Below are 27,958 nucleotides of genomic sequence, written 5' to 3'. Positions count from 1 at the left end.
AAAGCCACGTCGGGGCTTGACCCGCTTAGCTCCTCTGTGCTCTGAATGTCAATGGCCTGTCGTGGAGGACGCGTCGGGGACGGGGACGGCGGCCGCTGCCTCCCCTGTCCCACGCCGGGCGGGGCCAACCCCCGCGAACCCAGCCTGTGGCCCGGCGGGTCCCTGCGCAGGGGGCGTCTCCGCCGCACCCGGCCCTGCCCGCCCGCCCTCCCCGGGGTCAGGGGCTGCTCACAGCTTCACAGAGGCCTGAGAGGAGGTTTTTGAAAAGTCAGAATTAGTTTTCTAAACTCACGCCAGCCTCAGTCCCCGCCGGCCTCTGCCTGCACTTTCTCGACGTGTCCTGTGCATCGACCCTGGTCCCGTGTGGCCTTTCCTTAAGGAAAGGGTTTTGTCAGCAACGGTGGGGGCCCTTTCCCCGCGTCCGTCCTCGCCGGTCTGGCCGCCGATCTGCCTTCTCCCGGCGCTGCTGTCGTCCAGGGGGCCCCTTTGTGCTTCCTTCCCGGGGCCGGGAGTCGGCTTGCTGCCCGGGGGCTCCGGGTCACCCCGCCTGTCGGCTCCTGCCCCAGCCTTTCCCGCCTCACACCCAGTTCTGACTAGAAGAGTTTTCTCAGCAAACCTGGACTGAATTTCGTTCGTAGTCCTGCTCGCCGTGGACTGGGCCGTGCGGACCATCCCGCGGTGTGGCTCCGGGACTGTCCGGCTGTCCAGCTGTTCTCTCCCTCGGCTGGTTAGGGTCTCTACCCCTGGAACCCAGTGCGACCTCCGTTCTCCCTGGTTTGGCCTTCCGGGTCCTGTGCCACTACCCACCTGGGGCAGGTCTCCTGGCGGTGGGTCCCCAGCCTGCCCCAGGGACAGCCTGAGGCGGCTCTGACTCCCCCCACTCCCCTGCACGGGGCTGTCGTCAGGGCCGCCCCAGCAGACCGTCCTGGGTGGGAGCTGAGCCAGCGGCGGGGCTGCTCAGGAAGAGAGGCGGGCACGGAGGCCAGGGCCCACTCGGTTGGGCAGCCCTTCCTGCCCTGGCCGGTGTGCCCGTCACACTCCTGCTGCCGTGCGGGCGGGCCCGCAGTCCCTTTATGGGGAGGCGTCAGGGAGGGAGACCGGGCAGCGTGCGGGTCGCGTTCAGGAGGCCCGGGCTGTGGGCGCCTCTCCCAGGACTGAGGCTCGTCTCTGTCGTCCGCAGACTCTCTGCACAAAGGCCACGGTGCAGACGGTGCGGGCCGCCGACACCAACGAGGTCGTGAAGCTGGTATTCCGTGAGTCGGACAATGACCGGAAGGTAAGCGACCCCCGAGCTCTGGGCTGTGAGCGCAGCAGGCCCCGGTGGCCATCCGGCGTCGGGGAGGGGAGGGGCGCTGCTTGAGGAGTGGCCCGTTCTGCCCACGCTCACGGCTATGCTACGTTGCAGGTGATGCTTCAGCTGGAAAAGAAACTCTTTGACTACTTCAACCAGGAGGTTTTCCACGACAACAACGGCACCGCGGTGAGCTCTGCCACCAGATGCCCACAGGCGCCTGCCCCCCCCCCCCCGAGCCGCACACCTGCAGCTGGGACTGCCCCCCTTCCCGAGCCCTGTGTCTGGTTGGTGGGCAGCATGGGGGACCCTCCATGTGGGAGGTGGGACCCTCAGGCCCCAGGTACTCAGGGCGGCTGACACAGGCCTGGGCTCCATGTGCATGTCTGACATGTGTGCACGTGTGTGTGCTTGTGCACACGTGTGTGTGTGTGTTACTGTGTGCGTGTGTGTGCACGTGTGAGTGTGCATGTGAGCCAAGGGAACTGTGTGCTGGTTGTGTCCTGGTCCTGTGGGAGCCACTTCTCTGGACCCACTGCCGGGCCAGCCCTCAAGAATCTGGAGACGCAGCGTGGGGCCGCCACGTTCGCCGTGGATTTGGGCCTGTTTGAGTGTGTTTCTGGGGTGTCTAGTCATGCGGTAGTAGCGTACTGGTGGACGAACAGTTCATGTGTGATGTCCCTGCTGTGGCCAGTTCCAGGCTATGAGAGGACAGCTCTTGACCCCAGGACCCCGGACCGCAGGGTACAGAGGCAGGTCCTCGGTGGCACCTGCCGAAAACCGGAGGCTGCCCTGAGGGCGGGCGCCCCGGCAGCTGGGGACACCTGAGCGTGCCCGCCGCCCAGCCCCGCTCCGGGGAGGCTCTGTGCACAGCCTTGCCCCTTCCCATCTCCTAGTCACCCCACGCCCGACAGCTGGTCTCCGTGTCCCTGACACTCCCGTCACCCGCCTCGAGGACACTTCGTCGCACAGCATGGACTTCGGGCCCCGTCCCGCCATCCTTGTCCTCACCTCTGTGCCTCTGGGAGCCCCAGCTTGGTGTCGCCGCCCCTGCCCTGCGGCCTCGGCCGTGCTGAGTGCTCTGTGCCTGTGCCTCAGTTTCCGGTCCCAGGGCAGGGGGTGCTGGCAGGTGTCCCACGGGCAGCGGACTCTGTCAGTCCTATGTCCCTCCTCCAAACTGATGGCCAGGAACACACGCCTCCATGCCTGTGTCCACTCCTTCCTCCACAGCCCTGTGTCCTCACCGAGTCGGTGTCTGCTAGCCCGGGGCCACTGCATCTCCCTCGCCGCACTTGCCCCGTGGGGTACCCCAAGCCTGGGGCCCAGTCTGGGCTTGTCGTGTGCACAGAGGGTCTGGGCTCCTAGGCCTCGCTCACTGCTCAGCTCTCCCTGCCCACCCCTCACCCCTGGTCAGGGCACTGGGCTAACCCTGCCCCGGCACATGCTCTGACCTGCCTTACCTGCCCATCCCGACCCGTCCCGGTGGGCACTGCCCTTTGGCCCTGGCCAGTTCACATCTCACGTCTTCAGGGCCTCAGACCCTGGCAAGGCTGACTCTCGGCCTGTGTCCCCAGCAGCGCCTGGCAGCGCCAGCTCAGCACATGGGTGCCTGTAGCCCTGCCCACTTCCCTCGTGGGAGGCGCTGACACAAGGACTTGTCCTACCTGCTGTCCACGCCAAGGAGCGCAGAGGCCTGGTGATTTCAGGGCCTGAGCACTCAGGGTCCAGGCGAGCCCGAGGGGCAGGTTTGGGGACAGGACTGTTTGGGGGCACTGGCTGCAGGCAAAGTGCCCAGGAGACTATGTCTCTGGGAAGCTGTGTGACTTTCTGAACTGGGAGGTCAAGTGAGCGCTCTGGGCCCCCGGTACAGAGGCAGCTCCCTGACAGTGAGACCACCAGGATTATAACAGAGGGGGAGAGCCATGCACACGGCAGTGACACTGGGCAGCCAGGGCCTGGAATGTTCCAGAAGGAGCAGAACATGGGGGAGCTGGGCATGCTGTGGGGTCTGAGCCAGGGAGGTACAGGGCCACCAGGGAGAAGTTGTGCGTTCTGGAAACGGGGAGCCAGGGCACACGGACCCACAGTCACAGTCCGTCTCTCAGCGTCTGGACGAAGCGTGTGCTACCACCATCAGAAATAACAAAGCTGTCGCCGCTGGACATGGTGGTTCTTACTTCTGTGTTTATCTGGCATATGAAGTTGTTTAAGATGGAAGAAAATTAGTCTGAATGCTCGGGAGACAGCTGGAGATTCGTTCAGAGACGGAGAAACGCGGCACAGAGTTACAGAGGAGATTTCCACATGGCTGTTTTGGAAAGACCCACGTGCCCCTGTGCTGTGTGTTCAGAACCTCACGTGGCAGAGTTGTGCCCGGCCTGGCGCCTTCCCAGGGGTCTGTGACGGCTTCTCAGCTCCTGCTGCTGCCGCTGCTGCGGGCACTGTGGGTCCCGGGCGCTCAGTGCCTTCCAGGACGCCTCGCAGGGTTAGGCTGGCGCGTGCTCCGTGCCCCTGGCCACGACCTCATGCGTTGAGAAGCTGCCTCCACGTCCGTCACACACAGGAAGCGGGGTCGTCCGCGGTGGCCACGGGGACAAGATAAATGGTATGACGAGCCATGTCACCTCGGTGGTGAGACACGCAGCCCCATGGCCACCGGAACAAAGTGCCCCTCCGCAGGATGGATGTGTCCGCGCCAGACGCAGCCCCAAAATCCATCGCGCCCTTCATCAAGCCTCGGTCTTGTACCCGTCTGACAGAAATTTAATTCGAGCTGGCTTCTGGAAATAATTATTGTATTTTAAGAGTAGTAATCATTGGCCGGGACATGATTGAATGTGTCCATGCCTATTGACTTTTTCTATGATTTATAGCTTTGTTTAGTCGATATTCCCATCGAAATTGTATAATTAATTATAAGTGTGGCTGTCAGGGCGGCAGGATGGAGTGCCCTGGTGAGGATTTGGAGAGATTAAATTTTCCTTGGCTGTCCCAGGGCAGGGCTCGGGGATCTTCACAGCGCTTGGCCTGTTGGATAGAGATGTTTTCTGTGTGTTTAGCAACTGCTCTAGCTCAAGGCACATTGATTTTCTGGGCTGCTTTTTCTTTATCAGCGTGGTGTCTCTGCGGTAACAGTGGAATCTGTGCAGCTGGGACAGCTCCTGACAGATACGTATGATCAGCCTGCCGCTTTATCATTGTCTACACACGCCCTGCGCTGTTTTTCACTTTGTAATCAAGAAGAATGTTTAAGATACATGGGAAATTGGTTATCATGTTTCTGAAAAATCTCAAAGAGAAACAAATTATCGTTTCAAGAGAAATGCAACATAATTTCTAATCAGGAACCTCTTTCACAGCTGGCGTTGGCCTCGGGGCCGCACCCCCCAACCCCCACAGTTCTCACGGAACTCAGGGTGTTGTCCCCTCGCACACTGGCCACCAGGCCTGGGACCCGAGGGGCCAGCTCAGGGGGGCGGGGTGTGCACACGTGTTTCCAGGCCGTGTCACCTGAGGAGTGTCTCTCTGTTTCTGGGCAGGGGCTTGGGGCCGTGGGAATGCAGGCTGGGGTGTGGGTGTGCAGCCGGACAAGCCCAGGAGGAGGGCCCTTACTGACAGAGACCTACCCTGGACGCCTGGGTCCTCACCAAAGTGGCTCTGTTACTGTTTTCGCAGCTGGAACATTCGCACCCATTCCAAACCAGATACTTACTGGCTTTAATTTCCCTTTACACCCTTTGCAAGTAGAAGCATGGTGGGGTCATGGTGGGGTGCAGATGGCCCCTCCCCGGGTGCTGCTGCTGCTCGGGCCAGGCTGGCTTGTCAGACAGGCTGTCCGTGTCTCACTGGCAGAGCAGTCCCTCCCGCTCTCAGCCGCACCGATGGCTCCCGCCAGAGTCTCCAGCTTCTCTGGTGGCTGCGAGGCCGCGCTCACTGGAGCCCGTGCGGGCACGGTAGTGCCGGTTCCTCACGACCCCCGCCAGCGACTGTGATGGGCAGCTCCGACCACGCCAAGCCTCACCCGTATTCCAAAACTACATCACGTGGATGCTGCCCATGTGGACGCCCTGTGGCAGGATCTGGCCGTGCGGTAGCACGGGGCCCAGGGAGGCTAACAGGGCCCCTATCTGAGGCTGCACAGGACCCAGGAGTGGTCAGTCGGTGAGCGGTGAAAGCCTCGCACTCACACGGTGTGCTCCCAAGCACCCAGGAACGCGCACACAGAGCCAACGTCCGTGTGCGGTCACATCCCCCTCCAGCTCCTCTCAGTGTCCCCAGGGCTGATTGTGGGGACCCAGGAACCCCCCGTGGTTGCCCCTTGGGTCAGATACATAGTGGAGTGAGGGCAGACAGCATCCTCGTGGTCAGAAATGTCTCCACACAAGAGAACACACGTGTGCGCGTGGGTGAATGACCCCCGTGGCACTAAGGACGGGCCCCTGTCCTCATGCAGAGCAGCAGAGCGCTTGGCCTGCGGCTCGGAGACAGTGGTGTGTCCTTTAGGGACAGTGGTGGTGTGTGGCGGCAGGTGAGGACGGAAGAACCCCTTTCCGAGGGGGGATCCGGGCACAGGCGGTGTCTCGTTTCCCGAGGGGATTTTACGAACCACGTTTGGATTTCTGTCGGAGTTCTGGGCTACTAACTGGGTGCTGCTTGGAGCCCCCTTCTGGGTGCCAGATGGACACAGATGCCCAATGGGGCTCCCAGGCTGTTGGTCACAGGAGAGGGTCCAATGCAAGTGAGTCTAGAGGCCGAGCCCCATGGAAGGGGCGCCAGAGGTGCAGGGACCCATCCTCTCCAGCCCAGGCTCCGGGAGGCATGCTGCAGCCGCCGTGGACTTGGGGCCTGGGAGACACCCCAGGTTATCCCCAGTTTCCTTCCCGGTGTAAGGAAGAGAGTGAAGTCCTAGCACCTCAGAGTGCGTGGGGTGACGTTCTGAGGATTTGTACTTGAGCGCCTGGCCCCTTGCTTGCACTTCTCGTACCCAGAGGCAGCCAGATGGAGGGCGCGCGGCACGTTCCGTGTCCCCCAAGTGGAGGACCCGGGAGGCAGAGCCAACAGAGAGGGTACGCCCTTGAGAACGCTGAGCCGGCGCTGGGATGATTGGTAGGACACGTAAAGCAAGTATGTTTCCAAGGATTAAAAACATGGAAGAATCAGAAGCAAGCAACATGCCCGGAAAGAAACAAGGAGATCGGAAGCACACGGAACCTCCAGAAATGTTGCCGCGCAGGTGAAGTCCTGGTGGGTGAATTAGTGGCGGGCCCACCGTGGGCGCCCAGTGTGCTGGGGGCGGCACCCAGAGCAGGAGGCAGGGGTGGGGTGGTGCGTAGTGCCTTGCTGGGAGAGGCCACATTTGGCAAGCTGATGTTGGACCCAGGGGAGACAAGTCCTCAGGACCAGGATGTGTCCACGTGGGACAGCAGGACACCAGATGGAAAGAGAGGACATGACCTAGAGCAGTGGAGGCCCGTGACAAGTCACCATGCCAGTGCGACGCTGGCACCAGGCGGCAACACAGTGACCCTAGGGAAAAGCCATGAGGAGGTGTGGCCAGCTGTGCTGCGCCAGCCCCCCTCCCAGAGCAGTGCACGGACCTCTCGGGTGGGTGGCCACAGTGGTGTGTGGAAGGGGCAGACGCACGCACGTGCAGGCCCCCGGAGCTACCAGTCCATGGTGTGGCCGCCATGGGACAGCGAGGGCCCCGCGGCATCTTGGTCTCTGCAGTGTGCATTTGTTTGAGCGTCCAAGCTGGATTGCAGAGAGACGGGAGATGCGCTCCCTGCCTCGAGTGAAGCCCAGTTTTGTGATCCTGCCGGAGGAAGCCGCCCTCGCCGTTTCCGCTAAGCCGCTAGTCACCATGGCCACACTTTGCCTCCCGATGCTCGCAGGGCTCCTTCCCGGAAGCCCTGGCCCCTGACCTCGGGTAGGCGGGTTCCTCTTCTCAGCCCTTGTTGGGCACAGCCACGTAGTGCAGCAGCCCCCCCAAGTCCACAATGCCCGTTCGGAGCCTGTCTCCCATCTGGGAAGGCTGAGAATTCGAGCCCCAGGTGATCTAGATAAGAAACACGTTACCAGCATGTGTGTGCGCGTCAGTGCAAGTACACACATACATGTAAATGTACAGGTAGCTGCAGGACCTGCTCAAGTCCCCACACACACTTGGGTGCATCTCTCCTCCTAGAGATTTCCTCTCCATCCCCAGCCCCAACTGAAGACCTGACTCAGGAACTTGCCAGAAGCAGTTTGGCCTGGAGCCCTCCCTGGACTCTGGAGGAGCTTGAGGCTCCCCTGGGCGCAAGAAGACCATTTGGTGCCATGAAAGCCAAGCCCCTGTGCGCCCCCCTGTGCCCCCCCTCCCCCTGCAGGCCCTCCGCCCCATGTGTCCCCTACCTGCCCAGCATCCCCCAGGGTCCCGCAGTCCCGTGCCCATCATCAGGACAGCGCTGAGCAGCTGCACACCAGCGGATGTGAGCTCACGAGTGCTGCAGTGGGATCCAGGCCCCCAACCCCTGGCATCTGAGCTCCACCAGGCAGGTCTAAGGCTCTTTGAAATTCGTGTCTGTGAGTGTCCAGGATTGTGCAGGACATGTGTGGGGTCCCATCTGGTGTGTATGCAAGAGAATTCATTTACCCTCCTAACCCACAGACCGTCCTGTTGCACACTCGAGCTGTTTTCCCTCTGAGCCACGCCAGGGCAGCACTGGGGTTCCGGGGTGGGGTGTGCTGTGTGAGGGTGGTTTGCATGGCAGCCGGGCACACAGGTCACTCCCATGTGCACTGAGCTGCTGAGGCTTCACACCGGGCTTACTGCTAGAGTCCTGGAGGCCGTTTTTAGTCATGTTGCCCTGCGAGGTTGACCTGGCTCACTTTCTTAGCGTGGGCAGAAGTGAGAGCCACGTCCATTCTGGAGGTCAGTGCCTTGGTGGGAAGGTGTTGCTGGGTCTGCTGCCCCTTGTGGTTTTGGCAGAGGACCGTGGCCCTGCGTGGCCAGTCAGCCATGGGCAGTGGGGCCGGAGTCCCCGTGTGGCCTCCCAGGCAGAAGGGCATGCTGGGTGCCCACGGATCTCCCCAGGGACACAAATGGGCAGGTGTTGGCAGGGCTGCCCACAGATGGCCCCGTCGGTGTGCCGGGCGTGTTTGCTGGAAGTTCTGGGGGTCGCTGCTGCACATAGAGCACCAGAGACTTCCCGTGTCCCCAGTGAGTGGACCGAAGTGACATTGTTTCCTTCTCCTCTGTCTTCAGCTCTTGGAGTTTGACAAGGAGCTGTCTGTTTTCAAGGACAGGCTGTATGAGCTGGACATCTCGTTCCCTCCCAGGTAAGGAACGCCCACGTGCTAGATGAGCAGGTGACTTTCTACTTTCAGGGGACCCGTGCGCACCTGTGCAGACCACGCCCCCCACCCTTCCCACCACCCAAGAGCAATAAGCGATTCTCTTAAACAAATTTTTTTTCTTTAAATATGCGAAGTACTGCCTTCTCAGTTTAGCACTGGGGCCTGAGAACTCTGAGCCCTGGGTCTCTCTGGGAACGTCAGTATCTTGGGCAGTCTCTGTGTCAGGGGTGGGCTCTGGGTGGCTTTTCTCAGGTGTGGAAGCTTTTCTGGGCTTTCCTCTGGTGTTCACAGAATCTTGAGATGTGCAGCCATGACAGCCCGTTCCCTCAGAGCAGCCTGGCAGACGCAGCCCCAGGGTCTTAGAGGGCTCGGGACAGAGAGGAGCAGGCAGAGGGGGCCTCGGGAGCTGCGGCTGGACCGGGGGCTCACCCAGCTTCCGTCACTGGGGCGGCCGTACCAGGCATTCTGGGGAGGGCACCTCAAGGACATGGAGGCCCTATCACGGGATTCCTCCCCACTTCTCTCTCCTTTTTTAGATCATGGGTGGAAATTCTCATCACTCCGGCATGTTCCGGGAAACTGTAACACAGGCGTGGGAGTGTCCAGGGGACACGTGGCACCCCGTCATCAGACAGAATAGCTCTGCTCCTAGAACAGGCTCAAAAGCCAGACGGTCTTTCCTGCACGCTCCGCGAGGGGTCTCATCCCTGCGTCGCGTTCAGCAGCCACACGTGTGCAGGCTGGCAGAGGACCCCCCCAGTCCAGGGCACATGGGACTTCCAGCTGCTCGTGGGCATGGGCTGGTGCCCCTCTGACCTCAGGGTCCAGGCTCTGGCCGAGGGGGCTGCAGCGTGAGTTGTGAGGGGGAGGACTGGTAGGGACTGTGAGTCTGGGACAGCCAGGACCACAGCAGGACCAGAGGTGCATCCCCAGTGGTTCCCATCCATGGACTGACCAAGGGTGTCCCCCTCGGAGCCCCAACCCTGCTTCACAGGTCGTCACCTGCAGGCAGACGCACGTCAGGTCTGCCTGAGGTCCAAAGAGGTTCTGAGGGTTTGTGAAACTGCCTCTCCCTGGGTGTGGTAGGCCGGATGTCCTGAATGGCAGCCCCTATTGGAAAAACTCGAGGATCTCCTTTCTGGGCTTTGCTGAGCTGGAGAGGACGGAGGCCTGGGGACCCACCTCAGGCAGAGGCTATGACCCTATGGACACATGGACCCTGCGCTGGCATCTGCTTCTGGAGTTTCTCTTAAACCTTGCCACCTGGCATGTCACTTGGGCACAGACCACAGAAGATGCCAGCAGGACGTGGTCAAGGCCAGAGCCCACGGGGCCTGGTGGCCAGTGCCCCAGGGGGGTGAGCAGCAGGCCAGCCACCAGCACGGGCAGCAGGGAGACCTGACTACCCGTTCCCAAACCCCTCAAGAGTCTGGAAGGACAAGTCAGCCCTCACCCACGTCGGGGAGTGGGGTCCTGGCTTGGGGGTCCCTGGACTGATGTTACCTGGTGAAGAAAGCACAGGCCTCCCTGGGGTGGTGGCGGTGACTTAGCCATGGCCATGAAACCCTGTCTACTTGTTGGGTCCTTCGCGCCCCTGGACAAGAGAAGGTGGTGACCTGGTGCCATGGGGGAGGTGCTTGAGAAAGCTGCCTGTGTGTGCTGGGCATCAGGGTACCTCCGACCGTGTTCCCCAGGATGCCCTAGGTGGGCTGTATGCACGGGGGTCACCCTCCCCTCCTCGAGGTCCGTGAGGTGCTGGACACAGCTGCTGCGTGCAGATCTCCGTGGGGATCGCTTGGCTCGGGCAGTGGGAGAATGGCCCAGACCTGTGCCTGCCCCGTCCTGTGTGCCGTGGCCGCAGGGACCCACGGCAGAGTGCTGTCCTGGGCCATGCAGGTCGCATCGGCGAGACCCAGGAGTCCTGGGAGCCCGTAGGAGCAGAGCACTCACCCTGGCTGGGGACAGGAGCGATGACAGGAGGGGACGCCGAGGTCTCACCAGTCCTGACTTCACGGGCGCAAGCACTACTGGCTGGTTAAGTCATCAAATACTTTCCCTTTAATGAGGAAGTAAGAGTAATTCCTCGGAGGAAAGGTGGAAGTTTTCTAACCAAACCAGCATCGCTCGACCACCAGAGCCCAGCTTCCAGAGACCCTGGTGAGCTGCCAGGTCACCCACGCCTCCCCCGCCGCCCAGGCCACCAACCTTCCCCTTCCAAGCCCGCCATCCCAGTCACCCACCCCTCCCCTGCTGTCCGGGTCACCCCCTCCCCCACTGCCTGGGTCACACCAGGCCCCTCCTTTGACTCTCTTGTCTTTGGAGACCATGCCTGTGACCAGAGCCCCGGGGGTGGTCATGTGGGGTTCGAAGAGCCGCCCGGACTGTGGGAGGAGCGGACACAGCAGCAGAGTCCAGGAAAAGGACAAGCGATGAGGGTGCTCAGGGGCTCGGGACCTGCCGGGTATTGACGAGTGGTCGGGCATGCTGTGTGTGCACAGGTGGGTGTGCACGTGTGTGCATAGTGGTGTGTGAGCTCACGTACAGGTGTGTGGGCGTGTGTGCATGTACACGGGGATGTGTACACGGATGTATATTCACCCTGTGCACTGCATAGCCCCATGTGCCGGTGAGCATGTAGGTGTGAGCTCACATGCAGGTGTGTGTGCGTGTGTGTGCAGAGCGAGTGTGCGTGGATTGCACGTGTACAGAGTCTGCGCATGCCTGGCTGTCCGCCTAGGTTTGGGTGTACGGACATGGGGCATGTCACGTGCTCATACAGATGGTGCACGTGGGACTTGCGTGTGCGCACATCTGGGTACAGGGTGTGTGCGTGCATCAGGGATGTAGGTGAGGCACACGTGTGCGTGCCCATGGGTGCATGTGCAGAAGTGTGCACGGGAGTGTGTTCCTGCGGTGTCTGCGTCTGGCGTGCGTGCGTCTGGGTGGGGAGTGTGTCGTGCAGGCGTGTGCTTAGACACGTTGCTGTGGTGTGTGCACAGTGTGTGTGTGTGTGTGTGTGTTGCCGGGGTGTGTGCACGGCTCAGAAGATGCCACCCCACACACCTCCATTTTGAGAGAACGACTTTTCGCTGCGGGGGCTGCTCTGCGTCGGCCATGAGGCCCGACGAGGCCCCCTGTGTGTTCTCCGTGCCCCGCGGCACTCGGGTGTGTGTCGGGACAGACTTCTCCTTCTTGCTGCCAGGCTCCCAGGACTTTCTGGAAGGGGGCTGAGCCCGTGGGGCCATGGCTGCCTCAGGCTGTCCTGCATCTGGTCTCGGTGAGGCCGCAGAAGCCGCGGGGCTCGTTGTCCAAGGGCACCCGCCTGGTCCAGGGGGCACGGTGGGAACGCGGGCCTGGGGTGGCCGCTCCTGGTTTTCAGAGCCTTTCTGCCCCCTGTCCACGTGGCGAGGGCCTCGCACATAGATGGTGCGGGCTGGGCCTCCCTGAAGGCCTCCATAGCACCGCGCAGAGCCAGACAGTCCCCTGGGGTGGCACGCCGTGACCAGAGTGGGCCCAGGCAGTGGGTTTCGGAGTGTGTCAGTACAGCGCACCTGTGAGCCCACAGACATTTCGTCAGTGGATGGGCCGTGTCGGGAGAGAGCGACTCTTCACAGAGACATCGGTCACCATTCCCCGCCAGCTAACAGAACCTCACTCCCAACGGACTAGAACTTAATGCCATAACTCGCTAGAAAAGATGCTAATACTTCAGATGTTTATGGAGCTGTCAGCTCTGTTCTTCTCCACCAAGGGTTCAGCGTGATGGCACCTTCCTGAGAGAGACTGCCCAGGGCTGGCGGTCAGGAAGCAGAGTGCCGCGGCCCGGCTGGAATGGGCCCAACCAGAGGGCCCAACCCTGCGCTCCATGGGGGCACTGTCCCCACTAGCAGGCCAGGGACAGCATTCCCCCCCCCCCGCCAGATGCTGGTCTGTGATGCCAGATGGTGTGTCCCTGGGCCCCCAGTGGCTGACCGTGAGCACGAGCTGCTACGTGTCTGTGACCCGCTGCCGGAAGGGGTTGTTTGCCCACATGCACAACTGGCCACGTCCCCAGCCGGGCCTCAGAACGCCAGATGGTACACATCCCAGACGCTGGTGTGCCGGACGGCGCATCCCGCGGGGCCACTGAGCAGAGCACCGTTGACCGTGGCACACAGGCACCCAGGGCCCAGGCACATCCTCCAAAGCTGTGGGTTTTCCTTGAAAGCTTGAATTTTGTCATTGACAACAAATACACTTGGATATCCACCTGGAGAGGGAAAATGACTCATTTCATCCCTTCTTGAGAAAACTCCCCTCTGATGTTCAGGTCTGAGTGACAACGGTCTCTGCTTTTCTGGCAAAACAAAGATACTCCACGGAAATGAGCTGGAACGGCCGGCAGAGCGCGGTGCGTGTCCATCTCATCCCGCCGCGCCTCAGAACGCCGTGCCTCCCAGGCTGGACAGTCCGTGCAGTGGCCGTGGGTTTCTTAGTGTGAGCCCGCCATGGTCCCCCGTGCCCCAGGGCGCTGCTTCCGTCCGCCCGTGCAACTGCAGTGCCGGGAGGGTGGCACACGGTGTGTCAGGGGATTGCACCTTCCAGCCCTGCCAAGGGAGCCAGGGACCCCGGGGCTCCGCACGGCACACTCCAAGGCCAGCCAGAACCTGGAAGAGCCAGAAGGTGCACAGTGGCGGCATGGGCTCTCGCTGCTGCAGGAGAGTGGCACACGACACACACTGTGGGCGCCACAGACTGCGTCCTATGAGCAGATCTGAAGTCACGCCGTGCCTGAGGGGAGCCACGTGTGCGTGCCGCCCGCGCCTCCGCATTCGTGGAGGCTCTGGGGTCACGACCCTTGACTTTCCAGGCAGCGGCAGGAGGGTTGCCTGTGCCCAGGGGCCGGGGCAGTCCTTGCCGCCGACCGCTCCCCGGACAGCTCAGTGCTGCCGCGGCGCCGCTTATTTGGCCCAACCGTCCTTCAGGCTCCTCCCATCTTTTCCAGGAATGTCAGTAACGGGCGGCCTCTGGGGACCCCGGGGTCCTGAGCTGCTCTTGCTCTGACAGGCCCTGTCTACACCGCGGTGCCCTGGGTCTGTGGCCACTCACGCAGGCGCTGTCGTCTGGCAGGGCTCCAAGGAGGGGCTTCCGACCCTGGGGCAGCACCCCTGCCACGCCCCCCGCACTGGGGAGAGCAGGTGCACAGTGTGCCGGTCTGGCTGGCGGCTCACCTTCCGCTTCCTCCTGCGCCCGGCGGCCCCACCCGCGGCCGGCCCTGTAGACGCAGGCTAGCACACACAGCCGGGCTTTGTGCCTCCCAGGCTGTGGCGTCGAGGCCCGTGTGCTTGAGGATAGGTGGGCGATCGTTACTCTATCACCGGCGGCTACGGCGGCTCTCCCCCACCATGGGAGCACGGCCTGGGTGCTTGTCCCGTGTCCCCAGGCCGCCGGGGTTTGCTTTCAGGTAAGCGTATGTGCACGGCCGGCGTCCGTCACTGTCCGACCTGGAGGTGTGCAGGCTGTAGACCCGCAGCGTTGGGCCCGGTGCCCTGTGCTTGCCGATGGGGCCCACGCGCCTGCTGTGGGGGGAAGGCCCCCTCCTCCGGCCCTGGGGCTATGGGGGGAGGGCAGTGCCCCCACCAGCAGGACATCCCAGGACCAGCCGCTTTCTCCTTCTGAGTCAGCGGTGCTCATACTGGACTGTGGCCGTGGGTCCTGCCAGCACAATGGGCTGGGCCCGCCGAGGCATCTCCTGTCGTCTCTACAGCATCGGGTGCAGAGCTGAGCGCTGCAGGTGGCGTCTGAGCACGTGACATCCGTCCTGTTTCCGGGCTGCACCCGAGCCTGGACTACTGGCTGTCTCCTGGCAGAGGGCCCCCACCCAGCAGCTGCCCGCCCGCGGCTGCCCTCACCCCTGACCTCTGCCCCCAGCCAGGGCTCTCATCCCATGGCTCAGCACGTTGTCTGGAAACTGGGGTTGATCTGTGTGGACTCCCGGCTCACGGGTAGCATGTTCTGGAGACAGCCTGCCGCCGGCCTGGGTTCGTGTCCCAGGCAAGGTTGCGCGTGCGAGGCCAGCAGTCCCGGAGGGCTGGTGTCGCTCCCTCACGGTCACAGCTGAGCCGGGCGGCCCCACTTTCCCTGCAGAGGACGCCTCTGTCCACGCAGGATGCCGTTAGACGGGGGGCTGGGTCGGTTTTGTTTTTAAGCATATTTGCTGCTTTGCGTTTTTAATCAAGTGAAGCGGTGACTCCCTGAGAGGCGGGGGTCCTCGGCCCCTGTTTCTTGTGAACGTGGGGGACCCCGGTGGGATGGGGTGAGGCCGGGAGCCATTCGCTCTGGGCAGCCTGACAGCTGCAGCAGGATGGGGGTCTTGAGGCCACAGAGCAGCGGGACAGGCCAGGGTCCCCCGCAGACCAGGTGCCGCCGCGGCCCCTCTCTCCCCAGCAGTGAGCGAAGTGGAGAACAAGCTGATTATAATAATATAATTACAATTCTAGTATATAATCCGGAATGGACCTAGAAGCAAACTTTTACAAGGAGCAGTTTAGACCCAAGGATGGCCGTGCGAAACGCAGCCCGGACACGCAGACGCGTCGCGCTGGTGTGGACGCAGCAGCTACCGCCACGCGCCTCCCCCTCCGGCTGGCTCTGAGGTCTTCGGCCACCACTTCAGTCAGTGCCAACGCGTGCACTTGGGGCGAGGCCAGTGGTTCTCGGGGACCGAGGAGGCCACAGGGTGGTCCCAGGGCGTTCTGGAAACAGGAGGAAGCCGCCTGGAGGGGGTCCGCCGGTGGCACCCCACATGCTTCTCACACGCTTGTGTCACTTGCCTGTTGCGGGGTTAGCTGTGGTGACTCTGTCCCCAGGCGACCGTCAGGGCCTCTCCCGGGGGCTAAGCCGTGTTGGGGGGTGGGAAGGGGCGCCTGTGTGGCCAGAGCAGCGAGTCCGGGACGTCCCAGGCCACGCCACAGCGATGAACCCCCGGCCCGGGCACCAGGCACTTGCCAAGACCAGATGCTGGGGTGGAGCAGGCTGGGTGGGGGCGCGGGAGGGGGCGCGCACCCGCGTCAGACCCCCACTTCCAGAGGCTCCCTGGAGCCATGAGGGGACATCTGGTGAGAGTCCCACAGCGGTGCCCCTGCATTCTCAGGCTATGCGCTCGGCCATCCCAGGACTCAGGTTGGGAAGGAGGCCCGTCTGTCCGCTGGCCACGTCCAAAACTAAAACCATAATGTCCTAGGTGATGCCACTGGTTTGTCCCAAGATCCACTGCAGCTAAAATTCAAGTGAGAACTTGGATCGCGGGTTTGACTTTGTGTTCTGGAAACTTATCTACGTGGTTTTCTTGCCTACCTGGCGCTGGCCACTCTGCGTGCGTGGGAAGAGCCACACGGCCCTCCCCGGGGCCTCGGGGGACAGTGGGAGGTGGGGCCGCTGCCGGCCACTGACCAGGCGCCCTTGTATCCCCCAGCTACCCGTACAGCGAGGAGTCCGGCCAGGGCCAGCGGTACATGAACACCCGATGCCCCGCGTGGTGCGACCGCGTTCTCATGTCCCCGTCTGCCAGGGAGCTGATTCTGAAGGTAAGGGCTACAGTCGCCCCGGAACCAGCCACCCACGAGGGGCCCCGGGACGGGCCCAGACGTCCTCCTGCGATGGGTCCTCGGCCACTTGAGACCCAGCGCCCGGGTCTGAGGGCCCCCAGGACACCCACAGCATGCATTCGCAGTCACCAGCTAGTGCTTCCAGAACTGTGTCCTTGGGAATCCAATGTGCTCTTGAACACGAACGCGCTGACGTAAAGCGCGTGAACACACGGGTCCGTCCTTCCCCGAGTTGTGACTCAAGAGCCTGATTCACATCTGGGCTCAACGTGGTGAAAACGGACGGGGACGTTCATGCTGCACTGGGGCTTGGGGCACTCGGGTCTCCTGTGGCTCATTTTCCAGAATTTCAGTGCCCACATTTTAACACAAAAGGGAATGTGTTCAGAAGAATCAGTATCTGAATTGGTTTGGTCAACGAGAAACCACGTGCAAGTACGTTGATCGATCCGAGGGGCAGGGTCACAGGCTGGTGGTCAGTGTTCGGAGAAGACATGGGCATTCGGGGGACCCTAACCTGAGCTCTGTCTGTTTTAGGTTCCAGCCCCCACCCCCCAACAGGACCCCTTGGCTGGCCTTGGGCCACACCCCGAGTCCTCAGCAAGGGACTTGGAGCACAGTGGGCAGGAGGGGTCACAGCCAGCAGGGCAGAGCCCCCCCACATGCCACCCCAGCTCCTAGCCCTGCCGTGCACACAGCCCGTACTCAGTGGGCACCGGCCGGCCTCTTCAGCGAGGGCCCAGCCATCCGTGTTCTTTCCTGAGCCCAGAGCACTGTGGGCACGTGGGGAGGGGCCCATGGGGGGCCTGGGCTGGGGATGGAGCCTTCGCTGGGTCTGCACAAGCTCACTCGTCAGCACTCCTGCCCCTGCACTATGTGTAGGGCCCGCCCCTGCCTGGGACACCCTCGTACCCAGGGCCCACTGCTGGGACAGCCCCCTGGGCCGCTTCCCCATGGGCCTCCCTGGCTGACGCTACACTGGGCGAGGACCATGAGCGCAGACCCTGGGAGCCTGCCTGGCACCCGGCCTTGCACATAGCCCTGCCCTCTCCACCAGGCCCGCTCGCTGGCGCTCTGGGGACGGCCGTGTGGGGTCCCACGGTGGCTCAGCCTCGCATGCCTGCTGACCTGAGCACACGCGGTGTGCTGGGTGCACAGCCACAGCCAGAATGGGGCCCCCAGGGGCAGAGAAGAGACCGGCACCATGTGCAGGGGAAGCACCCACACCCAAGGAAACGGCGTTTTGCAGGAAGGTCTTGAGTGCAGGGGCCGAGCTGAACTCGTGCGGTGTTTGCACGGCAGCCCAGGGGTGGGGAGTCTCCCGGGGACCCTCTCATGCTCATTCAGTCTTGGAGCTTCAGACGCAGTGGGGCCAGAGCTGGAGGTGAGCCCCCCCACCCGCCCATGTCCCCCAGGCCCTCCCCGGGGGCAGCGGGCGGAGCCGACGCCTCCCGAGCCGCCGGGCCTCATCCATCATGGCACGGTCCGCTACCTCGTCATCATGTTCCGTTCTGCTTCCCCGGCCCTACAACACCGGCGGTGGCGGGCGGCTGTCGTTTGTTTGTGTCTCAAGATTATGCAGCTGGAAATCCACAATTTTATGCTGCCTTTGTAAATTACCGTGCTGCGTTTGATGAATGTCCCCCACTTCCGCGAGGCAGCCTTGCGGCCGTGAGGGATGGAAGTGCTCGCGCAGGCGGTGCCCAAGGTTGTGTTTTCATACTCCTGGCAGGCAACTGTGCTGGAAAGTTAATCTGACCTTAAGCTTCCTACTGCATTAAAGATAATTCAGTTTTAACGTCATGGTCTCGAGCTCCAGCTGCGGGTGGAAGCATCCGGCCCCGTCGGAGCTGACGGATGGTGGGAGCAAACCCTCCAGTCGTACCCAAAAAGCTGGCATCTGTGCGGAACCTGGGACAGAGGGGCCGGGAGGGAGGGGCCGGCGCGCGCAGCCGTTAATTAATGTGCACAGTGCCCGGGGCAGAGGCGTCTGCTCTCCAGAGAACACAGTTCGGGGCTGACAGAACCAGCTGTCGAAACAAGCCTGAGCGGCAAACGGGCGCTGTGCGCCACTCGGCTGTGCGGGGCGCGCCCGGCAAGAAGGCTCCCGGAGAGCCAGAGGAGAGCTTGGGGGGCCCCCGCCCGACTCCTGTCTGGAAGCAGGAAGAGCCCGGGCCTCCCAGGGCTTCCAGAACTTTGTGCCTGCTGGCTGGGGGCTCCCTCCAAGGCGCTGGCCGGAGAGCAGCCGGCAGGTGGCAGGGGAGGGCGGCCGGTCGCTCAGGCTCCCGGAGGAAGCCCCGCCACTCCCACCTTCCCACTCGGGTCTCTCTGTTTGTTTTTCCAGTCGGAGAGCGAGGAGAAGGTTGTCACCTACGACCACATCGGGCCCAACGTCTGCATGGGGGACCACAAGGTGACGTGTCCGTGTTGCGTGTGGCTGGAAGGTGGGGGGCGCGGGCCAGGCTGGGGCTCCTCCTAAGGTCACAGAGCACTTGCCGCATTGTCTGTGTTTACTTAATTGCAGTAAAATACCACAAGGTAGGCAGGTAGGTAAAGAAGGCAGAGGAGACCGTTACAGTAGAATAAAATACAGAATTTTACTATTTGTAACAAAATACCGTCTACAGCTGGCGATTTCCGAAGGTCATTTTTCCAGTGTGCACGTGGGACGCTGTGACGGCCTTCTCACGGCAGCGAGCGCAGATGCCGCCCTTTAGGGGTGGACACTGAGTGTTTGGGTGCGGACGCACTTTGTCCGCAGGGGCGCCCCGCAGCCTCACGGAGGCCAGTGCCCGCCTGTCTTACCTCCAGGCAGATGGGAGACGTCTGCGCTGTCCCGCGTGCAGGGCCTCCGGGCCAGGATCCCTGGGCGCCTCGTCCTGACGCGGGGCCCCCCGCACGGGCGCCCGGTGGGAGCAGACCGGGCCGGCACTCTGCCCTTCCCCGGGTCGGGGTTTGCGCGGTCGTCTGCTTGAGCGTCCGCCTGGACGTCCTGCCCTTCACGGAAGTCGAGCCCCAGCCCCAGTCGGAGGGTGCCGCGTCCTGCACACAAGGCCCGGGGGAGGGCAGGACCTGGAGTCGGGGGGGTCGGGGCCGGCGCGTGGCCGTGGGGTCTGACTCCTCTTCTCCCACCGCAGCCCGTGTTCCTGGCCTTCCGCATCGCGCCCGGGGCAGGTAAACCTCACGCCCATGTGCACAAGTGTTGTGTCGTGCAGTGACGTGTGGTAAATATGGCTCCTTCCCTTGGATTCACCTTTTCTCAGCTTTTCCTGGTGTGTTTGTTCCTTTAACGAGTGACCGATTCCACGGCAGGGAAGCGATGCCACCGACACCAGAGGGCCCTTCGCGAGACCCCCCTGTAGCGCGAAGAGCCGTGGAAGTCCCGTCCACGGAAACCCGTCCACGGAAACCCGCCCGAGCGCCACCCGCTAGAAGGCCGGCCCCACACTTCGCTTCAGCCTCCGGACCGTTCCGGAACAGCCTCACATACCTCACTGTCTTGTCTGTTCATGTGACATTAAGTAGAAACATTGGGTTTTTGTAACAAGTCACCGTCCTGTTGCCAAACTGCATAGACCGGAGAGGGAGTCTGAGAGTTCAGAGTTTCTAATCACTGTCCGCGTGGGAAGAGCTTCTCTGGCGTGGAGACCCCACAGGTGTCCCACGTGCCCCTCTGCCAGCTGGAGGAGTGCCCGGGGGAGAGGCGACAGGCAGGGGCTCTTTGCGACTCAGGCAGTGTGGCCACTGTGAGGAGAACAAGGAGCCCTGGTCTTCGCGTCTGGCGGCTCCTTCCACGTTATTACTGCCGTGTTACATGGTTTTAGAATCACACTGCAGCTGCTTTCCATTTTTATATATATAAATATATATAAATATATACTTTTTAAAAATAATTTATAAATCTTACCAAAACTTATGCTAAATATACTTTCCAGGATGAATGCTTGCGAGGGTCCTGTCGGCAGGTGGGGCGGAGGCTAGGAGTCCGGGGACGTGGGCGTCCGCGCAGACCCAGCGGGCCAGGTGGCCGCGCGGTGCCGTCTGGGGGCCGTGGGCCGCAGCACGTCTACACTTGCAGACCTTACTTCTATGCCTTTTCTTCTGTGTAATATTAAGAACCGAATGTGAAGTTTATAGCTAGCTCGGGTGTACCTTTGAAGAATTTTGTAAACTGTTTCGTCTTTTGTTACTGTTCTATGGTGCCAAGTGTTCGACATAAAACAATAATATCATGGGAGAAACAAAATAGGCTAGTCTGCTTCCGATAGAAACCGCTTTTAACACAGGCTGTCTGTAGATCTCTTAAGAGAAGCAAAACCGTGAGTTTCCGTGGCTGCCACCGCGGCCAGCCTCCGGGACACCCCGCTGCGACCCTGTCCCCCAGCACGAAGCACAGCATTACTAGCCCATGCGGAGCCTGCGGGTCGGACACAGCGTGTGTTTTATTGATCTGCTTTAGAACACTACACAACTCCCGGACTGGGGGAGGCCTTAGATGCTCGTTTTCGGGCAGATCACTACCGTCGCAAGCGAATCCGTTCTGGCCGGTGCGGCCGGCTGGGGGCCGTGGCCGCTCTGCTCTGTCCACGCGCCCCACGGCAGGCCCGCCCCACGGCTTCTGTGTAACGGGGTGTCAGCTGTTGGTCACTGTGGAGGCCTGTAGAAATGACCGCTCCGGTTCCTAAGCAATAAAATTGATCATGGTGAAAACAGTTCTGTGTCTGCTTTGTTGCTCTGCCTTCCCGGGTCCCATCTCCTTTGAAATGCTAAGTAACCGGAGGGCCCTCCTTTGTGGGCTGTGACTTCAGATCGGGCTCACCAGAAATCCCGGAAGGTCATTCTATCAGATGTGCTACACAAAACCAAGCCAGTACTTAAGTGCAGAAAAATAATCCTTTGGATTTTTCAGTGTAGCAGTAACTAATGGGAACTGCCCCTCAGCATTTAAGAGGAGATTATAAAAATGCACTGGCTTCCTCAAAACTCTAAAACTGGAAATTCCTTTGCTCTTAACTTGAGCTGAGAGAACGGTTCACTGATAGGAATAAAATACGTTTCAGTATTTTCAATATCGCTCCATCAAAAAGACCAGCCCGTGGCTCAAAAGAAATGTCTTTTTTAAAACTGATGGTGCGGCCACGTGGCATAGAACAGAAAACATAGGGCTTTAACGTTTCTCTGTAACATTTTCGGAACTGCCTTCAAGGAGAAGCCTCATAGTAATGTAATCACTTCTTTTTAATTTTTAAAATTAAAGCTCAGGAGTTGGGCACAGTCGGTGCAACCACGCAGAGCACGAGCTCCAAGAGCCCCAGAGTGTGGAGAAGAGCTGCTGGCCCATCCCTGCCCCGGGAGCCGGGCTGCCGAGGGCCTCCGGGTGGGAGGGAGGGGGCGTGCGCGCTGTCGTCCGAGGGCGGGCTGCATTACTGGGGATTTCTCTCCGGTGTCCCGGTCTGAGTCAAACAGCAATTTCTGCAGATCAAAGACTATAGAACCGGGCTGCGGAGGAGCTTAAAATCTGCGATCTCCGCGCTGAGCCCGCACTTGGAAACCTTTAGCTGCCAAGATGTTTTAAGGTCTGCGTAATCGCCTCGGCGCGACTCGCAGCGCCGGCGGCGGCAGCCTAGGACCCGCCCCTCGCCCGCCCTGGGACTTCCGAAAAGAGAGACCCGCGGTGGGTGCTCACCTGCTGCGGACCTCCGCCACTGAGCCGGTCCCGCAGCCCGGGGGAGGGCGCGGGTAGGGGCGCGGGTGGGAGAGGGCGCCGCACCTGTCGCCGCGCGCGCCCCTGCCAGCGCCGCGCCCCTGCCCCGCTGCGTTTCCATCCGCGGCCATCGGCTCCGCTGGGCGCTCGCTGGCCTCACGGCTCCTCCGGCGCTCCGGGGACGGCCGAGGGGGTCTCCGGGCCGCGGTCGCCCTTCCCCGCGCTGGGCCCTCGCTGTCCGCTCGCTCCTGCGAGCTGCCGCTGCCCGAGCCTGCAGACACGCGGGCCGGGGTCGCACCGCGCGCCTCGCCGCTGGCCCGGCTCCGCGGGGACTTAGGCTGCTGCAGGGGTGGGCAGGGACCCGCGGGGGAGGTGGGAACGGGGTTTGCGAGAAGGAAGACACACGCGGTGCAGCCTCCGGAGCCGCGGCTCCACCGGGGACGTGTTAAATAATTTATTGATTATACAAAGTGATTCCGCCCGGGACGCGCGGCCCCGAGCCCTCCCGAGCCCGCGCCGGACGCTTTATAACTTATTCTGTAAAAATATATATACACACGGGCGGGCGGCGGCGAGGGGCGCCGCCCGCCCCGACCCTGGTTGCTCCGGCCGCGCCCGTGCTCACAAGGCGTCCCCCGCGCTGCCGCCGCACGGGCTGACCAGCGCCAAGTTCGCGGGTTTGTGCTTCTTGAGCAGCCGCGTGATCTTCTCGTCGTCCGAGTTGGGGTCCAGGGGCCGGTTGTACTCGTCGTCGTCCTCCGCGTCCGAGCCGCCCACCTTCAGCTTCTCGGCGTCCGAGTCCTGCTTCTTCTTGGCCGACGCCATCTCCGCCGCGTGCCGCTTGCGCCACTTGGTCCGGCGGTTCTGGAACCACACCTGCGGCGGAGGGGGGACGTCAGACGGCACCGCGGCCGCCCCCGGCCCGTGCAACGCGAGACCCCGCCGCCCGCGTGGACCTGCAGGGGCGGCGGAGGCCGGCACCCCGGCCCGGCCGCGGAGCAGCAGCGCCCCCGGGGCTGGGCCCGGGGCGGGCTGGCGGCCGAGCGCACACGGTTCGCTGGACGCGGGCGCCGAGGCGACTTGGCGCAGCGGGGCCCGCGGGAGGCCGCCCCGCACCAGCCGCTCACCTTGACCTGGCTCTCGGTCATGCCCAGGGAGTAGGCGAGGCGCGCGCGCTCCGGGCCCGCCAGGTACTTGGTCTGCTCGAAGGTCTTCTCCAGCGCGAAGATCTGCTGGCCCGAGAAGGTCGGCCGTGAGTGCTTCTTCTTGCCGTCCTTGTCCAGGACCCCGCCGCCCTGGGCTGCAGAGGAGGGCGGGTGAGCTCGGCCAGCCGCCCCGCGCCCCGCGCCCCAGGCCCCGAGCCGCTCCCCGCGCGCGCCACCTACCCGGGCCGGCCAGGCGCGGGTCCCTCCAGGGCGAGCTCTGCACCACGCCGGGCCAGAAGATGGGCGGGCGCCCGGGCAGCTCTGCCAGCGGCTTGGGGTAGCCGCGCGCCACGGCCGCGGGCCCGAAGTAGACGCCGGCCGACGAGGCGAGCCCGTTGAGACGGGGCAGGCCGCCCAGGAGGCCGCCGCCCGCCGCGCCCACCGGCCGCCCCAGGATGTCGCTGATGCCGTGAGGGGTGCCGAGCGGCAGCTGCGCGCCCAGGCCGCCCAGCGCGGGCGCCTTGAAGCCGGCCGGGCCCTGCAGCGCGTACGGGAACAGCGACGTCTTCATCTCGGCCATGTTGTGCAGCGCAGCCAGCGGCGCGCTGCTCAGCACGAACGCGCCCGGGCGGTTAGCGTCCATGGGCGCCGCCGCCTCCGGCCCGGACGCCCATCCGGGCCCCGCCGCCGCCGCCCGCGCCCGCCGGCCCAGGAAGTTTGCGCGCGGCCCGGGGCGCCGGCTGCAGCGGGGCGCTCGGGGCGCGGGCGCCGACGGCCCGGGGAGGCGCGAGGGCGGCGGCTCCGGCGCGGGCTGGGCGGCGGCCGCGGGGGTCAGCGGGGCAGCGGCGGCGGCGGCGGCGGCGGCTCCGGGGCCGATCGGAGCGGCGCCGCGCGGGCCGGACGCGCTGATAACCGCGGGGGCCCCCGCGCGGCGCGCGCGCTGATTGGCTGCGGGCGCCCGCGGCCCGGCCATTGGCCAGCGCCCCGCCCGTCTGCGCGCCCCCGCCGGCCGCGCACTCCATGAAGGGCCCATTAGCGAGGCAGGTGCCTCCCCGGCTGTAAATTTGCCCCCTGATTTATCTCCCCCGGGACGAAATAAATCCCGTTGGATGGGAGTTTAGTTAGGCAAAGGTTTTAATGGGAAATCAGGAAAAAATACGAGAACATATTTTATCGCCCGAAAGAATGCAGATTTGAGGATCCGCTCTGCACGCTCTGTGCGCCCCATTCCGTGAAGAGCCCCAGGTGCGCGGCGCGGGGAGCCAGGCGGCGCCGTCGTCGGGGCACGGCCGGAGCCTCCAAACCCGACCCGGCGGCTTCCCGGCCGCCCCGGGCTCAGGTGTCAGGAGTGCCCGAACATTTGGGGGTAACTTTCTGTGGGACGCAGACGCGCGGGGGACGCTGGACCACGTAGTCCACATGCCGAAGGGCCAGCGCGAATCTGCCCGGCTTTCCCCAGCACTCCGCGGCGGCTGCTGGGACCCATCCCGGGGCCACGCGCGAGGCCGGCGACTCGCGGGCGCTGCCAGGCGGACAGTTCCCGGTTCCCTCCCAGCCCGCGGCACTGCCCTCTGCCCGGCCGGGGCGCGGGGACAGTGCGGGCCTGCGGCGCAGCCTTTCCCTGTCGCGAATTCTCAGCTTGGCTCCCGGGAGGCAGCCTGAGCCTCAAGCTTCGCCCCGAACCCCCGCGACCGAGCCCACAGGCCGCGGTCTCGTGGAGCGCCGCCCGAGACCACAGAGCAAGGACCAACCGGGCTCAAAGCCCAGGACGCAGGGCTGGCGGCGGCCACATGCAGGGCCTGGACGGATGCGCTCTCCAAGTGCACTGGACACAGCGGGGGCCTTCACAGGGGCCCGGGGGTGGGGGTGGGGGTGGGGGTGGGGCAGCTGTTCCCTTCCGGTAGGAAAAGCCCCCCAGCGCGTCGCATGGCTGTGGGATTCAACTTAGATCGCAGTGGACCCTGGGCGCCCGCAGAGAACAGGCGCGGAGTGAAATGCTGGGCGTTGGGCCTTCACCCTTTCGCGTGGGGTGTCACGTCAAACCCTGTGGGCTCTTACTGTTACTCACTGCCTGCTCCAGACAGGACGCGAAGGCCAGGGAACAGACGGCATTGCTTGGCCAGGGGTGGGCAGAGTGCGCCAGGCCGGCCTCTCTGGGGCCTCCTGCGGTTTGTCAGCAACGACTTCCCGGTTTCACCGAGCCCGCGGGGGCGTGCACGGTGTGGATGAAGGCCAGCGTCCCGGCTCCGTGCAGGGACCCAGCGTCCGCTCCCACGGTGTCCTTTGGGGCTCTGTTTTCGTTTTGGGCAGTTAGTGGTGGGGTCTTGGCTCTGAGGGTCCCTGCGCCAGATCCAATCGGACAGCCACTGGCCTGTGGGGCTGGGCGGGCCTTCGGTGCTCACCCCCGGATCGGGGCACCGTGCTGCGGGGTGAGGCTGCGGGCGCGTGGGGCCCTCAGCTTCGTGTGCGGTGCCGTTCCTCTCTCCCCGCGTCCTTCCCCGGCCGCACCTGCCCCATCCCGGTGTGGCCGCCCCGCAGGCGCTCTGTCCCGGCGGAGGCTGACCCCCAGGACACTGGCAGCGCCCCTCTGGGACTCCCGGGATTCCCGCGCAGCTTCTGGCGGCAGGTCACTCCGCCGCGAGACCCGCCCGTCTCGCTTAGAACACGCCCCACTTCCTCGGAGCTAGCAGCAGCCTGTGTGCGCCCCGACAGCCTGGGCTCAGGGACACTCTCCCCGCAGGACTGGGGCCGCTCTGGGCTCCCCAAACCCACTACCCCCGGCAGACGCTTGGCGGCCCAAGCCGGGGCTCCGGCGGGGGCGGAACCAGTGGGCGGAGCCTAGTAGGGGCGGGGTCGCGTCCCTCAGGTCCGCCTCTTTGCTCCACTAACTCCTGGAGGGGCGGGGGCGACCCGAGGCTGCAGCGGGGCGGAACAGGAGGGGCGCGCCGGGGCGGGACGACAGGGGCGCACTCTCCTTCCAAAGGGTGCTGGCGGCCCCGGCTCAGAGCGCGGACCCCGCCGCGGCGCTCTAGGCGGGAGCCTGCCAGCCGGTTTTTGCTTTTGTTTTTGTTTTACCGCGGAGGAAAAAGAGCCCCCAAGTCGCTGTCCTGCGCCTCAGCGACCCTGGGTCTGTCCACGTCGCTGCGCCCTCCCTGGGCCCCGGCGGGAACGCTTGGGGTCGCGAGTGCGGCGGCGTCTCCTGTGGCCTCAGCGAACGCGGCCCCCGGAGGAGCCAGCCGAGGCTGTAGGACAGGGGCCCGAGAGAGAGTGCGCGCTGGGGGAGTGAGGTGCGCGGTGCGGGTCTCGGCGCGCCCCCCAGCCATCCAACCTTGCCCGGCGCTCCGGGGTTCGGGGTTCGCAAGCCAGCGACCGGACGGTTTCCACTCTCCTGGACCCTCGCCTCGGGTCCCACTCCCTGCAGTGCCCCTGTCCCGAGTGTGGAAGGCTCCCTGCCTGACACCTCTGACCCGCGCCCCCTCCACCCGCTTGCTGGGGCTCCTACCCGCACCCCCTTCAGTTCCTTCTTCCCTCGGGGAAGGTCCGAGGCGGCCGGCGGGGAAGAAACGCCCCAGAGCGGAGAGGTTAGAGAATGCCACCTTCTGGTCTTGAAAACGTCCTACAAAGGAAGATGGGGGCTTTCCCTGCAAACTTACACGTGGTCGGAAGGCGGAGAGCGGGCTGTTTGGTACAGGCTTTTATGCACCCCGTGTTTTTTTTTTTGGCACCTACTGTGTACCAGGCGTGCCCTGGGAGGGCCCCGCTAGGCAGTGCAGGCGCCCGGGGTGGGGGGGCAACAAACCTTAGCAGAGAAGCTTCAGCAAGAGCCTGCGGGAGGTGGGGTCAGCACAGGTGGTCTCAGGTGTGCTCGCAGCATGGCTCCTTGGGGGAAGGTGGGACACTGGTCGGGAGCTTGGATTCCGGCTCCACCGGTGAAGAAGCAGTGAGTCCTCTAAGACTCTGTCAGTGAAGGGGACATCACAGGTCCCTGAGCTGCCACCTGCCCCAACCATGACCACTCTGGGCCAGGATCTCTGGAAGCTGCCACCCTCCAACCCCAGAGCACCCCCCACCCGGCAGAGGGCTTTATTCCCACAGCTCTCAACCACCTGCGTGATGAGACCCCGCAGTGGGGTCTGATTCAGGGGTTGCTAACCCAGGAGGCCGTGAGCCAAAAGAAGGAAAGGGACCACTGAGGTGACCCAGATGTGACCTTGCAGCCGCAGAGCCCACAGGGTAAGGGAGGACATGGGGGCCCCAGGACCCTGGAGCCCAGGCCCAGGAGGCCACAGTGTTGTGGCTGCTCAAGAAGGAGGAGCTAGAGCAAATCCCACCCCTTCCCCCACCAAAAAGAGCCCCCACTGCCCGCCCTCCAGCACCACATGCAAAGAGCCTCTGCTGGCAGACATCACCTAGCCTGCCCCTGCCCTTGATGGAGGAGTGACCAGGGGCTGCCTAAAAGGCCCTGCATTGGGCAGGGCATGCATGAGGAGGAGCTAGCTGCTCCCCCCCATCCTGCCTACCCCTCCCCTCCCCCCTGCCCACCCCCCCCGCCCACGCTGCTGAGCAGGGTCCCCTGGATCCAGTCCCAGAAACACCCAAGGCCCCTCTGCCCAGCAGCATCTGCTGAGTGACCGGCTCTGGGCGCGGCGGCCTGTCCGCATCCAAGTCAGCAAGGACTCGACCTGCTCAGGTGTTTCGGGGACTGATAAAATGCTCCGGATGAAGGGATGGACACACATGTGGGTCCCAGGCTTCAGAGCTCTGTGTCAGGGTCCTGGAGGAGTCTGGGCTTCCCCAGGGATAGATACCAGCGAGGGTCCCCTGGGTGCCCTGAACTGCAGGGCATCTTGGGCACGGAGAGGTGGGCAGGAGGAGGCTGGCAGGGTCTGCGAAG

General features: G+C 63.5%; 2 protein-coding genes across 4 annotated transcripts in view; one reads left to right on the top strand and one right to left on the bottom strand.

Annotated features, from left to right (window-relative positions):
- INPP5A (inositol polyphosphate-5-phosphatase A) overlaps window positions 1–20,927 on the top strand; it is a 159,776-nt gene extending 138,849 nt beyond the window's left edge. Inside the window, exons 10-16 of one of the 3 annotated variants that reach the window (XM_059172766.1) lie at window positions 1,181–1,276; window positions 1,406–1,480; window positions 8,538–8,611; window positions 16,083–16,194; window positions 18,560–18,628; window positions 19,353–19,389; window positions 19,528–20,927. In XM_059172766.1, coding sequence (XP_059028749.1) covers window positions 1,181–1,276; window positions 1,406–1,480; window positions 8,538–8,611; window positions 16,083–16,194; window positions 18,560–18,628; window positions 19,353–19,389; window positions 19,528–19,577 — 513 coding nt within the window. In that variant the 3' untranslated portion in view covers window positions 19,578–20,927. Of the gene's footprint in view, window positions 1–1,180; window positions 1,277–1,405; window positions 1,481–8,537; window positions 8,612–9,165; window positions 9,996–16,082; window positions 16,195–18,559; window positions 18,629–19,352; window positions 19,440–19,527 lie in introns of those variants that run through there. The other 2 variants (XM_059172767.1, XM_059172768.1) reach the window with 2 other exon arrangements.
- Window positions 20,928–21,998: 1,071 nt separating this feature from the next.
- On the bottom strand, window positions 21,999–23,787 carry NKX6-2 (NK6 homeobox 2). Its single transcript, XM_059172770.1, has 3 exons — window positions 23,305–23,787; window positions 23,047–23,219; window positions 21,999–22,795 (listed from the first exon to the last, which is right to left on the bottom strand). Exons 1-3 carry the CDS (start codon window positions 23,705–23,707, stop codon window positions 22,541–22,543), a joined length of 831 nt encoding a protein of 276 aa, XP_059028753.1. The 5' UTR covers window positions 23,708–23,787; the 3' UTR covers window positions 21,999–22,540.
- Window positions 23,788–27,958: the final 4,171 nt, after the last annotated feature.

This window comes from Mustela lutreola, chromosome 4 (genome assembly GCF_030435805.1).
Source record: "Mustela lutreola isolate mMusLut2 chromosome 4, mMusLut2.pri, whole genome shotgun sequence".
In the NCBI taxonomy this organism is placed as follows: Eukaryota; Metazoa; Chordata; class Mammalia; order Carnivora; family Mustelidae; genus Mustela; species Mustela lutreola.
The sequence above is the reverse complement of the archived record's forward strand: the minus strand, read 5'-3'. Positions and strand labels throughout refer to the sequence as shown.

Excerpts from the sequence above, each read along its gene's own strand:
- NKX6-2 (XM_059172770.1), bottom strand. The coding sequence starts at position 23,707 with ATGGACGCTAACCGCCCGGGCGCGTTCGTGCTGAGCAGCGCGCCGCTG. Across the intron at positions 23,220-23,304 it reads CCCGCGCCTGGCCGGCCCGG|CCCAGGGCGGCGGGGTCCTG; the intron begins GTAGGTGGCGCG and ends CCTCCTCTGCAG. Across the intron at positions 22,796-23,046 it reads TGACCGAGAGCCAGGTCAAG|GTGTGGTTCCAGAACCGCCG; the intron begins GTGAGCGGCTGG and ends CCTCCGCCGCAG.